General features: G+C 46.1%; 1 protein-coding gene across 6 annotated transcripts in view; it reads right to left on the minus strand.

The window, feature by feature from the left end:
* Positions 1-13,506, minus strand: part of Gatad2a (GATA zinc finger domain containing 2A) — a 90,345-nt gene that overhangs the window by 37,069 nt on the left and 39,770 nt on the right. For 2 of the 6 annotated variants that reach the window (XM_087900732.1, XM_087900733.1), the window contains exon 2: positions 5,544-5,645. Coding sequence is in view for 2 of the 6 variants with exons in the window: in XM_087900729.1 (XP_087756855.1) it covers positions 5,544-5,645; positions 11,079-11,086 (110 nt within the window). In the remaining 4 variants the exon portion in view is untranslated. Of the gene's footprint in view, positions 1-1,099; positions 1,121-5,432; positions 5,646-11,078; positions 11,233-13,506 lie in introns of those variants that run through there. The other 4 variants (XM_087900729.1, XM_087900728.1, XM_087900730.1 and 1 more) reach the window with 4 other exon arrangements.

Genomic DNA, 13,506 nt, shown 5'->3' on the forward strand with positions numbered 1-13,506 from the left:
CAAACAATAAACAAAGGACAGACAGGAACACCAGATACTTCTACATCCTCAGCTCTTGAAAGCCTAGTTAGCGGCACATAAACCAGCCTTGCTCAACAGGCACAAACATGCACTGTATACACTCCAGATACTTATTAGTATGTACATAAACACGTGACATCTCAAGAGTCCTCAGTCACCCTAGCATGTCTGTCTGTGGCCAGGCTAGGAGTAGTCCCACATGGGCACCAGATCTCAAGCTGTGTCCAGTGCTGATCGCCTGCAGCCCAGTGAGAGGGATGTGCTGCTGCTCAGCAAAGCAATGTGAAGGAAAACTCAGTGCTGTGTAGTGTGACCCAAGGCCACAGTTATCACTTCAGCAAGAGACTGCTAGCACCATGAAATGGAGCCCATAACCCTTACAGGCAGGCCAACACTCCTATAGGACTAACCCAGCCTGATCCTTCATCCATGTTGTTGCCTAAGACAGATGATTTTCACAGAAAGCCTTCGTGTGCGTGTGTATGTGTGTGTGTGCATGTGTGTAGAGATGGCTCAGTGGTCAAGAGCACTGACTGCTCTTCCAGAGGGCCCTGGTTAAAAAAAAAAAAATTCCCAGCACCCACATGGCAGCTCACATCTGTCTGTAACTCCAGTTTCAGGGAAACCAACACCCTCACACAGAAATACATAAAAATGCTCATAAAATAAATAAATTTTGGGAACGTTTCTTCTGAACCTTTAAAGACTTTTTTTAAAAAAGACACACTGAGCAAAAAGTGAGGAACCAAGATGTGTCCCATATAGTAAAAAAAAAACAAAAAACTTGTGTCCCATATCCCTTTCACAGAGGTACCCTCTGCCACAGTGGTATTGCTGAGTGCAGCTCCCCCTACTGGAGGCCCAGGGTGGGGATGGGAGATTTGAAGCCACAGTTCTACAGTCCATGACAAAGAAAAATTAGGTCAGAATCCTCCCTCACGTCTTTGCAGCCTGTGGGCAGCCAACTCCCCCAAACACCTGCAGCCACCTCCTGCCCACAGAGCTGAGCTTCACAGGAGCTGTCACAGAGGCAGGAATCAAAGAACTGTATCTTCAGCCGGAAGGTGGTGGCACACACCTGTAGTCCCAGAACTCCTGAAGCAGCTGGATCTCTGGGATCTCTGAGTTCAAGGTCAGCCTGGTCTACAGAGCAAGTTCCAGAACAGCCAAGGCTATACTGAGAAATCCTGTCTCAAAACAAAACAAACAACAACAAGAGTATATTCTCAGTGAGATCATGCTGAGGAAAATGCAGCCACCCTAGCCTTGGCTAAAAAGTCTGTAGTCTCTGTGGCCTCCACCATTCCATCTCTCATACCCCAGCACCCCAAATGGAAAAGCCAGCTCTGCACACCTGCTCCTGCCCATAGGACATCTTCCATCAGATCTCAGCGGGTACCTGCAGTTTCTATCTGTCTGCTCACTTGTTTATATACTCCCACACACCTCCCAAGGACAGGAGATACCTCTGTGTCACCAGAGCCCAGTACAGGCACAACGCTCAGCACAAAAGAGGTACTAGAATGGATACACACTCCCTAAACAAACCAGAAAAAGAACTAGAGGCAAGCTTGCTTCATCTCACTCCCCTCCTATAAACTAAGCCAGAGTCTTCATGCCAAGAAGGAAGGTAACAACTGAAAGCACACAGAAGCCAGAAGGCCATACACTTCTGCATCCCAATTCTCCACAAACAGCCTCAACAGCAGACCAAGACATCTCAAAATACCAAGCCAGGCATAGTGGATTACCACATAGGTAATCCCAGCACTGGGAAGTCTGAAAAAGGAGAAAAGCTGTGAGTTCAAATCCAGCCTGGTCTACAGAGTGAGTTAGAGGGCTGCCAGGGCTACACAGAGAAACCCTGTCTCAAAAATTACCCTCCCTCAAAAAAAGCAAAAGCCAGAAACAACTCAAAATGGATCAAAGACCTAACTAAGCCAATAGAATCTTAAACCACAAGTCAAACTTCCTATCCTTGGAGTTGACAATAGGTTCTCACACATCTAACCAAAAACTAATTAATAGCACTGGGTAGTGTGGCACACACCTTTGATCCTAGCACTTGGGAGGCAGAGGCAGGCGAATCTCTGTGATTTAGGAAAGAGCCTGGTCTGATCTACAAAGAGAGTTCCAGGATAGCCAGGGCTACACAGAGAAACCTTGTCTCAAAAAAACAAACAAAATACCAATGGTGAAACAGACAAAATCTCCTGCTGAGGGCCTGATGTCCAGAACATCTTACAGACAGGAAAATTTCTTATGGCTGTGAACAGTCAAGGTAGCTTGCTTAGACTGTCCAGGTTCACAGCAGCCCCTCCCCCTACATCAAGGAAGAACATAATGACAAATCAATTCAAAAACCGAGAGAACACTTGAGTAGACATTTTTTGCAGCCATGCAAATGACTAATAGACAGCTCACAATGTCTGCTAACTCCAGCTCCAGGGAGCTACCCTTTTCTGACCTTGAACACCCACCCATACAGGACCTGTGGGCACATACATATAAAAAAATAAAAAATAAAATTTTAAAAATGTTCTGGAATTGGGAAGAAATACACAATACTGTGAATATATTAATGCCACCAGATATCACACTTTAAAACAGTGACAATGTCTAGTTTTCTTACGTGTTTTACCTGAGTGGTTTTTGTTTGTTTTGTTTTTGGAGGGTCTCAACCCCAAGGGCTGCAGCTGTCTGGGCCTAATGATCAAAAACAGAAGCCGGTTCTTAAGTAAAGATGCTTAATAAGTATAGCTCCAGAGTTCGAAGTCACCATGTCAGCCATGGCAGTTCTCAGGAGAACCCAGAAAGCCACAGCAGTTTACTACACAAATGGGATTATGAGCCTGTCCCAGTAACAGGAACATGCATGGGACAACATACTCTTGACCACCCACGCTGGGGGTGGGGAATGGAATGGTTGCCAGCTAGATAGATGTGGTGGTAGAGTACTGACTTTGTGAGACCCTGGCTTCATCCCTAGGACACAAAACAAGAAATAATTTATGGTGAGCCAGGTGCCAGATCTCAGCTCCTTGAAGGCTGAAACAGGAGGGCCATTTGGGACCAGGAAGTCTAGTCCAGGCTGTGCAGCAAAGTGAGACCTGACTCTAAATAAAGAAATTAAAAAGCTGGGTATGGTGGCGCACACCCTTAATCATAGCACTTGGGAGGCAGAGGCAGGCAGATCTCTGAGTTCGAGGCCAGCCTGGTCTACAGGGTTGATCTGAGTACTGCTGTGGGTCCTTCTGGCACAACTGCCATGTTCCTAATACAGATTCAGAATTCAGTGATCTCAAGTTTGATTCAAGTTCTACACCTCTCTTTTGATCCTTAGAGACATTTGTTTCTTCTATGTCTGTATATATATATTATCTGACAAAGAAAAAAAATACACATTTTTACCCTAAAACCAAAAGCTTGACTCCAAAAATCAGCTTTATAAAATTGTCATCTGGTATAAAAATGCAGGAGAAAACAATACCTGACAATCACCCTCTACGGTATGTATATGCCCTGCAACCACACACATATCATGCACATGAAATAGTGAATTTTTTTCACTGATAAAGAGCAAATGCACACAGACCTTTCCTTTAGGGAAATGGATTCATGCTGTGCTTTGTGTAGGACTAAAGACACAGAACCCAGGAGCTCATGCTCAAGGGAGGTTCCAGCTACTATTATCTCTGCTTCTTCTACTTTCTTTTGTCTCCTCCTAGAAACTGTCACACAGAACACAGGGCCATTTCCCACCTTCTTCACCCCAGATCTCCTGTCACAATCCTTTCTAACCATCCACAGGACAATTTGGGGAAATGGTTCTAGGGTAAACACACAGTGGTTCTGTGATGCAGTTGGGGCCTAATCCCCTCCCCAGAAGCAGCCAGTACCCACAGGTGGGTGTTTTCCAGACGCCCCAGGGACTCTGCAACATGCACAGTTTTCCTTAGCAGGAAGACAATGCTGGCCATGCTGTGGCCAAGGCCACCATCTGCACTATTTTCTTGGGAAGCATCTGTTTTTCTTTTTTCTGGGGTAGGGGTGGAGAGGGGAAGACATGGGATTGAGGCAGGGTTTTCTCTTTGTAGCCCTGACTATCCTGAAGCTACCTCTGTAGAACAGGCTGCCCTTGAACTCCCGAGTGCTGGGATTAAAGGTGTGTACCACCACTGCCCAGTGAGCTCCTTCTTCTCTACAGCTGCCCTTTACTCAGGGTCTTTAATACCCAGCACAAGAATGAGCATCACCTACCAAACAGGCAGACCTCCTGCCCCCACGAGATTCAAGGACAAACACCTGGTCCATGACTCTGAGCAGACAGAAGGACCTACCGGGGTGCAGATGCACTCTGTACATACCTTGGTAATAGGCAGGGGGTGCCTAGTCCACTGACAAGCAGGAATCAAGAGACCCCAGCAACAATAAAAGGCCTACTATTAAACAAGGACATACCTCATAAACTATAAACTAAAACCTACAATGCTAGCACTTGGGAGGCAGAGGCAGGAGGACTACCTGAAGTTCATCTGGGGATACATTAAAATAAAACAAAGACAAACAAACAAACAAAAATACCAGTCTCTCAAGAAATAAGCCAGAGCTGGTGGGTACACACTTGTAATCTGAGCACTTGGGAGTCTGAGGCAAAAGATCAAAGTGAGTTAAGGGCTAGCCTGGGCTACATGGTGAGACCCTGTCCTAAAAACAAAATACAGGGTTGGAGAGATGGCTCAAAAGTTAAGAGCACTTTCTGCATTTGCAGAGGGCCCAGATTCAAATCTCAACACCCACATGGTGGTTCAGTCTTCTTTGACTCCAGTTCCAGGAGACCTATTACCTCTTCTAACCTCCTCAGGTACCTACCAGACACGCAAGTGTTACACAGACAATGCAGGCATAACACTCAAACACATAAAATAATCTGAGAATAAAAATTAAAAATAAAACAACAAGCCCCTAACCCTAACATCGTCACAGCTTGTGTCTAGCACAGAAGGGATGTCAGAGCCTCAAACAGTAGCCAACCAGATGCCAATGAATGGAGATGAGCCTGTCTATTTTAACAAGACACCTGCCTATTTTGAGCTGAATGCTACCGTATAAAAAGGAGGGAGCTGTCCTAGGATGTTTTGAGGCTTCCTTCTTCTAGGATATCATTCAATTCCTCCTTCTTTTACAGGTACATGGCCCTGAACTAAAGTGTCGCTGTCAGGTCTTGATGGTAACAGAAATGCCCTCCTCTCCATGTGGCCCTCTGGCACTTTTATGCTCTGCAGAGCTAAAATTTCCACATAAATGTTGGGCAGTGACTAAAGTACAATTCTAGCCATTTAGAAGGAGAAACAGCTGGAGGTCAAAGGTTAGCCTCTGAGCAGGAAGCCAATGAGGCTCAAGGGTCATACCTGATCCCATAGGTACGACTTGCCTTCTTTTCCCAAGCAGGGCTCCATCAAGCATGTGGAGGTTGTCTGAGTCAGCTTTTCATTCCATAGTCAGGAGTCCCCAGCACTCACCTGGCCTCAGGGTCCGGGGTGCTGGTCCTACTATGCGGCCATGGCCACAGCTCTGTCAAAAGGCAACTTGTGTGGATGTGCTGGCTCAATGTGCAGGCCAACCTAAACCAAAAGACAGAAAAACTCTGAGTTCTAAAGAAGGGTTAGAAACCTGGGAAAGTTCAAATGTTTCCAGTGAAAGGTGTGGTTCAATGGTAGTCTGCCAAATGTGAGGAAGGCCCTGGGTTCTGGTTCTGTCTCCAGCACCGACACTAAAAGAAAATGCTGTCAGTCACAGGAATAGTGAAGTATGCCACTGCTGCCTTCTACAACAGAGGCCAAACAAAGAAATCAATTTCAAAGACCTAACGAACAAGTAGGGAGTAACCTGTGATCAACATCCCAGACCTGTCTTTGAAGCACTCAAAAAAAAAAAAAAAAATACTAATGATGATAATCACGCCAACAGATTATTCCCACCAACACCCAGAATACAAAGTAAGTTATTCAGGGGCTCTATCCTCACAGAAAGCCGGGAGTCACAGAACATTAAGATCAGGCTGAGTGCTGACCAATGGGGATAATCTGAGGGCAGACCCCACTTTATAAAGTAGGGACCCCTATGCATCTGATACTCAGGAAACAGATCAGCCAGGTTCCCTCTCTAAACCACCATCCCTGCAGAAGTATAGGTTTGTCCCTGAGGAAGAGGAGTACACAAGATCCCAGGACTGCCATACTCACCCCTGGACTGAGGCAGCTTAAGCTTACCTTCAACCTCAGGGGTCAACAAGTGTCCAGGGGAGAAGAGACTGATTGCCTTGTAGATGAGACTTGTAGCTAAAGTTCAAGACCAAAGGAGAGTGGTTCCATGACAGGCCCCAGAGACTCTATGGTATCAGGATTTATTGCATTTGGCTTACTGAGTATCCATACCACCTCTGTTCTCTTTTTTGGGGATTCATAGACTGTCAGAAGGATATTCTAATAAACCAGTAATTTTTTTTTTAATTTAAGAAATGGCTCAGCAGTTAAGAGCACTGGCCACTCTTATAGAGGACCAGGGTTAGGTTCCCAGCACCCACATGGCAGCTCACAACTTTTTGTAGCTCCAGTTTCAACAGATCAAACACCTTCTTCTGGCCTCCTTGGGTATCAGATACACACATGGTACATATACATGTAGATAAAACACTCGACACATTTTTAAAAAGAGAAACCTTTTCTATCTAGTTAGTTTGGTCTCATCATGTAACTCTGGCTGACCTAGAACTCGAGATCTGCCTGTCTCTGCTTGAGCTCTGAGATTAAAAGCTTGCCCTATCATACCCAACCAAAACCTTTTATTCCTTTTGGTTTTTCAAGACAGGCTGTTGTGTGTTATTTTGATCATATTCTGACACCAAAACTGCCAATAAAATTTGTTTTCAATCAAGAGGACGGAGCTAGCTACTAACAGACCAAAATTAACCATAGAGGTTTTGGAGAACTGAGGACAAGTAGACACAGGAAATAGTAAGGCAGGGTTAAGACAGGGTCTCAGATCCTTTTGGATGGCGGGGCGGGGGATCACATGGGATCCAGGTATCACTGGTAGCTTTTTTGTCAGTTCTGTGTTCATTCAAGTTCTTACCCTGATATCTGACTCCTAAGCTTTTATTGTTAAAGAATAATTAGATAAACGCATCAACAGGGTTCCTTTGTGTTGCCCTGGCTGGCTTGTAGGCCATGCTGGCCTCGAACTCAAAGAGATCCGCCTGTTTCTGACTCTGAAGTACTGGAATTAACGCACACCCAGAGAAACATTTATTCCTAAACTAGTTCCAGTCATTTGTGGCTTATGGGTGTAATAAATACTCTCACAGGAAAACTTGCCTAGCAAAACCATGAGTGAATGCAGAGAGATCTTTGCATATCAAGAAGCACAAGCCCCCTCCCATGTGCTCACTACCAGGGCCTGACTTTTTGGCTCAATTCAGGCTGGGAAATCCAACCAATGCTGTTAACCCTTACTTGCCTGTCTCTGCCAGAGGCAGGAAACCCTAACGTAGTTCCCCCAGCACCTGTCTCTGGTGCTCAGAATCAAGGCCAGCACAGACAGATCCCACACTGAGTGGTTTTCAGCTTTACCATGGAACAAAAGCAATAGATTCTGCAGAAGTCACCTTTCAGTTCGGAATCTCAACGTGTTCCCAGGCTAGCAATATATGGCCTGATCATGTCTCTCTAGTCAGTGGCACTGTCCACACCTCCAGCTTACAGTCCCACACCCAGGAGAGGTAGCAGTGAAACTGCATACAGAGGTCAGAGAACTTTTGAGAGCTGGCTCGTTCCTTCCACCATGTAGATTCTAGGAATTATATTTATGTTAAGTAGTGAAGTAATAGTAAACATACTTCCTTGCTGAGCTACCTTGTCAACCCCTGTTGGGATGTTCTCAGCTTTGTCTAATTTAGTAGGACCCTGACCCCAGTGAGTCATGGGGCCATTAGTGTACAAAATCACATCAATCAGTCACAAGTCACAACAGAATTTCTTTAAAACGGGATGAGAAACAAGATGTACAAGAAAAAAACTGCAGTCACCTGAGACTGAGGCAAGAAACTGACTCTAGGACAAGACCGAGAGTTTTGTCTGAAATAAATAAACAAACAAACAAATAAAATGAAAACAGAGCTGGGGTGTAGGCTCTAGCAGAGAATTTACCTAGCATGTGCCAGGCTTGGGTTCCGTCACTAAAGTAAATAAAACAAAGGAAAAGGGATCCCTTATTCATAGCAATAGTACAAATTTTCTTTCCAACTGACCTACAAATATAATGCATTCGCCATCAGAAACCTCCATGGGCACATGGCTATGGCATAAGTGCTTATCATACATGCGTGAGGACCCGCACCCTATAAACAGCTGAGCATAGTGGCATACTCTTATAATCTCATTTCAATAGAGACTCTTCACCTCCCCTGATAAATCATTGTGGCTAGGCTTTAACCCTGCACCTGGGTCTTTATGTTGTCATTTAATCTTTTGGGGCAAGGCCTGGAGGATGCTCCCTTTAACTCCAGGATGAAAGCAGAAGCAAGAGCCCCCTAGGTCTGTCTGGAGACCATTATGGCCAACACAGAAGATGTCTCTGGAGGCACTAGCACTTTGGTAGGGAAGGACTGATTGTACTAAACTCGGTCTGGCCCTGCATGAGTGCACCCCTCGATACTCTCTGTCCACAACTTGACCTCACTGACACCTCAGCAGTCTATACCCAAACACTTTGGCCCCCATGTCATTCTGACAGACCCAAGAACCCAGCACTTCTCACTGCTCCTGTCTCTGCCCCTCCCAGCCCGAGCTCACCTGCCCTGCACAAACCAAGTATCTTTATAAGGCTCACCTGGACCCTCTGTGCTAAAGTTCATAGCAACCACATCACCAAATCATCAAGAAGTTCTAACTCAACACCAGAAAGAGGAAAACCAAGGCAGGCACTAGTGGAGCACCAAAGGAGGCACGATGGTGCTGGCAGACAGAGAAGGATTAGCACAAAACAAAGATTCAGTCTTCTCTTTTCTTTGAGACAAGACAAACACAACACAAACACACTCTCAGACAAAGTCTCACTATGTATGCCCTATTGCTGTATAGACTAGGCTCTCCTGGGAATTCAAAGATCAGCTTGCCATGGCCTCTCAAGTGCTAGAATTAAAATATATGCCACCACACCCAGCTAGACAGAACCATAATTCCTTTTTCGTTTTGTCTTGTTTTGTTGAGACGTGGTTTCTCTGTGTGCTACTTGCTATCTCGGAACTTGTTCTGTAGAGCAGGCTGGCCTTGAACTCTAGATCCACCCTGCCTCTGCCTCCCGAGTGCTGAGATTAAAGGTGTATGCCCCCAGGTCTAGTTTCGTAATTCTTAATATAGCCTCCCCCCCCCTGCCAAGATGTCCTTGAACTCAGAGCTCCAGAGTACTGGCAATAGCACACTTAAATATGTGCTCTGTCACTGAGTTCTGCTCCAGTCCACATTCAGTTTCTAAACTGGGGGATTAGTACCCTATTGAATACTACCCACATTCAAGCAAATAGTTTCTTGGGACACAACCACAACCAATGCTCCCTCTGGCTGTCTCTGCCTATAACAGAGCATAGCAGTGATGACACATGACAGAGTAAAGCCAAAAATATTGTCTCAAACAGTAATAAGGAAACCACCTCTACTATCACTAAGCACTGCAGAGCTTCTCAGGAAGAGGGAGAGGGGCCCAAGCCACAACAGCACAGAGCACCCCCAGGGAACCTGAGCGGTACCTGCTCTCCCCAGGGAACAAAACCTCATTACCCATGTCCCCAGAGAGCAGGGGCATGTTGGACTAGGCAGACTAGAGACTTGGAGAAACAGTCCCAGGAGAGCAAAGGAACCAGTGGGAAAACTGGCTGTACAGACTGTCCCCTGGCAACCTAAATTGACACTAGGGATGAGAATGGTACAGAGTCCCGCCCACCATCTCAACTTCTGACACCCACTGGGTTAGCGGCCAATTTGTACCTTAAGGCTGGCTCACCCTTATCCATAGTAACAAAGGCCTTGATAGAGGATGGATCATATCTCCTAACACTGAGCCAACACAGCCTCCCTAATGTCGCTGCAGACAGACACACACACCTCTCACAGAACCTTATGGTGGTCTGCATGCGTACATGCACACTCACACACATCCCATCACAGTTCCAGTAAGCCCCTCCCCCACCACCCAGACAGCCTTTGCTCATGCCACTGTCATGCAAAGAAGCCCACTCGTTCCCTCATGCCATTTCTGATCCAAGTCCCTGTCTCTAAGCAAGCGCTCACTTCCCAACCAGCATACCCAGGCCAGATTAGGTACATCAGAATGTGGCAACACAGTTGAGACCATGTTCTGCCCCCCTCCAATGCTGTCAGCAGCCACAATGTTTCCTTCACACACTTGAAGCAAAAACAGTCATAAATACTAACTCTGTCCTTCCTTAGAATTCAAGGCTAGAAGGCAGTCATGTGGCCCCAACCCCCAGCATGAGCCTGGGCCTCCCAGAGAGCAGCTGTTGCTTCAGCCTCTCTCACAGCTGAAGGTCCCAGAGGCCCAGCCTTGAGTCTAGAAAAGCCTCCTCCCTGTGACTGCTGGGAACTCATTGCTGTCTCATTACTGGTGGCTGACATACTGTACTGTACGCACTCCCTTTTTCTTTTCTTCCCCCATAAAGCTAGAAATGGACACTAGAGTCTGTGTTTTGCATACTGAGATCCTAACCAGCACCCATCCCTTCTTACTGCGGAGGTACAGCATCCCACCCTGAACTTCCAAAAGTCATCTCATGGATCCGGAAGCAGGAACCTTCATCATACCCTCCCTTCCCTATTAGTCATTCTGAAGGTTCAAAGATGCTGGCCAGCTGTGGCTCTCCATGACCCACAGCCCTCTGAGAGTTCGCCTCCCTCCTGAAGCCCTCTCAGGACTGTGTTGCAGACCAAGCGGCAGGCCCCAGCTCCAGGCAGGACCTCCACAGGAAAACCACTACTTCTTACTTTAGCATCTGTGATTAAAGCCATTCCTCAAAACGTCTCAGCTCCCATCTGGACGTGGATATTCTTCCCAGTGTCCAAGCAGCAGGTGAGAACTGCAGAGACCTGCATGCTTAATGGTCAGAGCCCAGGGTGTCTGAGCCTCAGAAAGGTCTCAAGTGCTCAGCACTGAGATGCTCGGTACATGAAAAGCTTGTCAAAGACACCTAAAAGAAGTGTGACCAAAAAAAAGAGGAAATGGCTTCTCTGCCAGGAATCTGTAACTGCCCCGCACCCTAGATAACTTCTTTTTTCTATCCCTTTTCCTGGCACACAGCTCTCAAAAAGTCCTTAGGATCTCCAAAGTGTCCATGTCATGGAGGAGGCTTGCATGATGGCTAGTGATAAGTCAGCTACTCAGATCCTGGGTAAGAAAGGAAAGAGAAAGGCAGGAGACTAATGGGTCCCCAGTACCAATAGTGCCAACAACTATGCCTCTGTCACAAGGCTCCGGAAGCACCCACAGGCCTAGGGCTCTAGAATCTTCCAGACAACAGGACACAGGAAGTTCCTGGAGAGTGGCTGCCTGGTGAGTCCTGAAGCTCCTTCCCAACACTGAAACACCCAAAATGGCAAGTTTCCCAGAGTTCTACAAGCTGCTGGAGGAGGGGACCTGAGAACCCTAGACAGATAGTCAAAAGAAGCCCAGGAAAGTTCCACTGGGCAACTGGAAGAAGGGAGCAACCTTGAGAATAAGTTCTGGCCCTGCGGAAGCTAACACCGCCTCCAGTGAACTGTTGTGGGCAGAGAGCTAAATTACAGGATGTCCTGCTGGTGTGTGCTGTTCAAGGGCCACTTGCTGAGGTCACTGAGGACTCAGTCTGAAATGTGGGACAGTTTTCCCCTGGCTGTCCTCTACAAAATAACACCAGTATGTGTCATATGTCCAGCTATCAGATACAATGACAAGTAGCTACAGGAAAAAAAAAGATGAATACCTGAGATCCCCCCACCCAAAGCAAGGCAGCTGAGAGAGCTCAGACACTCCCCCAATATTCCCTAGTGATTTCAGGAGCTCTAGGGTCACCCCACCAAGCTGGAGGAAGCGTATCCAGTTCCTTCCCCTCCAGAAGCTAAAGAAACCCCAAGGAATTTCTGTGCTCCAACACTCTACATCCTAGATGATGTCACAATAAACCTTCTATACCCATATGCATTTTTTAAAATAACCTAGCAGCTGACACAAGCCGGGCCCCCAATGTGTATGCCACAGTCTCTTCCTAAGCTAACACTGAAAGATCCATATTCTCATAGTTACAGGTTATTTCTGAGGTCACATTTTTTTGGACAGTAAATGCACATAAAGTAAAATTCTTATCTTAAATTTCCCTGCTTTGGAAACAGTATGGAAGTTGTCCTGCTTCATCTCATAACCAAGCCAGGCTTATTTTGATCATTTTTAAGTGTACAGTTCAACAGCATTAAAAAAAAACTGTTTACATGGGCCAATGAGAAGGCTCAGCAAAGGCTGCCAAGCTTAACAACCTGAGTTCAATCTCCATGACCCACAACTCCTGAAAGATGACCTCTGACCTCCATGACCACACATGATCATGAAGTGTAAAAACATAAAAAAAGTAGTAAAGGCCTAGAGAATTGGCTCAGTGGTTAAGAGCATTGCCTAGTCTTTCAAAGGTCCTGAGTTCAATTCCAGACAACCACATGGTGGCTCACAACCATCTGTAGTGAGGTCTGGTGCCCTCTTCTGGCCTGCAGACACACACACAGACAGAATATTGCATAATAAATAAATAAATAAATAAATAAATAAATAAATAAATAGAAACATCGACGCTACCATAGTATACAGAACTTGTAAAAGTGAAACCACATGTAGTGCTTGTCCTTGCCCTAGGCTCTGGCACCATCACTGCCTTCTATCTGCAATTTTTATTCCAGGCAGCCCCTAAGTGGGAATCAGCATATGCCAGTGGTATCTTAGTCACATCACATGATTTCAAAGTTGAGCTACTTGTGTCACTGAATCCTTCAGAACCATGCAAGCACAGGGATATCACAGTGCAATGGGGAGCCTAGGACTTCCTTCCTATCAGATCACATGCCAGACAAGCTCCAACATCAACTGCCATTCCCAGGATGCATGGCAGAAAAAGACTCAGGAAAGTTTGCAAAAGCCAGGCATGGTGATGCTACCTGTCACTGCAGCACTCATCAGAGACCTCCACAAGTTCAGAGGTACAGTCTGAAGTAGAGTAAAACCTAGTCTTAAAGTTTTACTATTTTATGGATGCTTTTCCTGCCTGTATGCCATGTGTGTGGCTGGTGCCCTGAGGTCAAAAGACGGCATCACTTAGACCATCTAGGGCTTTGGTTGTGGACCACCATGTGTGTGGATGCTAGAATCAAACCCAGGTCTTCTGCCAAGAACAGC

The sequence above is a fragment of the Myodes glareolus genome, chromosome 23 (assembly GCF_982192425.1).
Source record: "Myodes glareolus chromosome 23, mMyoGla1.1, whole genome shotgun sequence".
Classification (NCBI taxonomy): Eukaryota; Metazoa; Chordata; class Mammalia; order Rodentia; family Cricetidae; genus Myodes; species Myodes glareolus.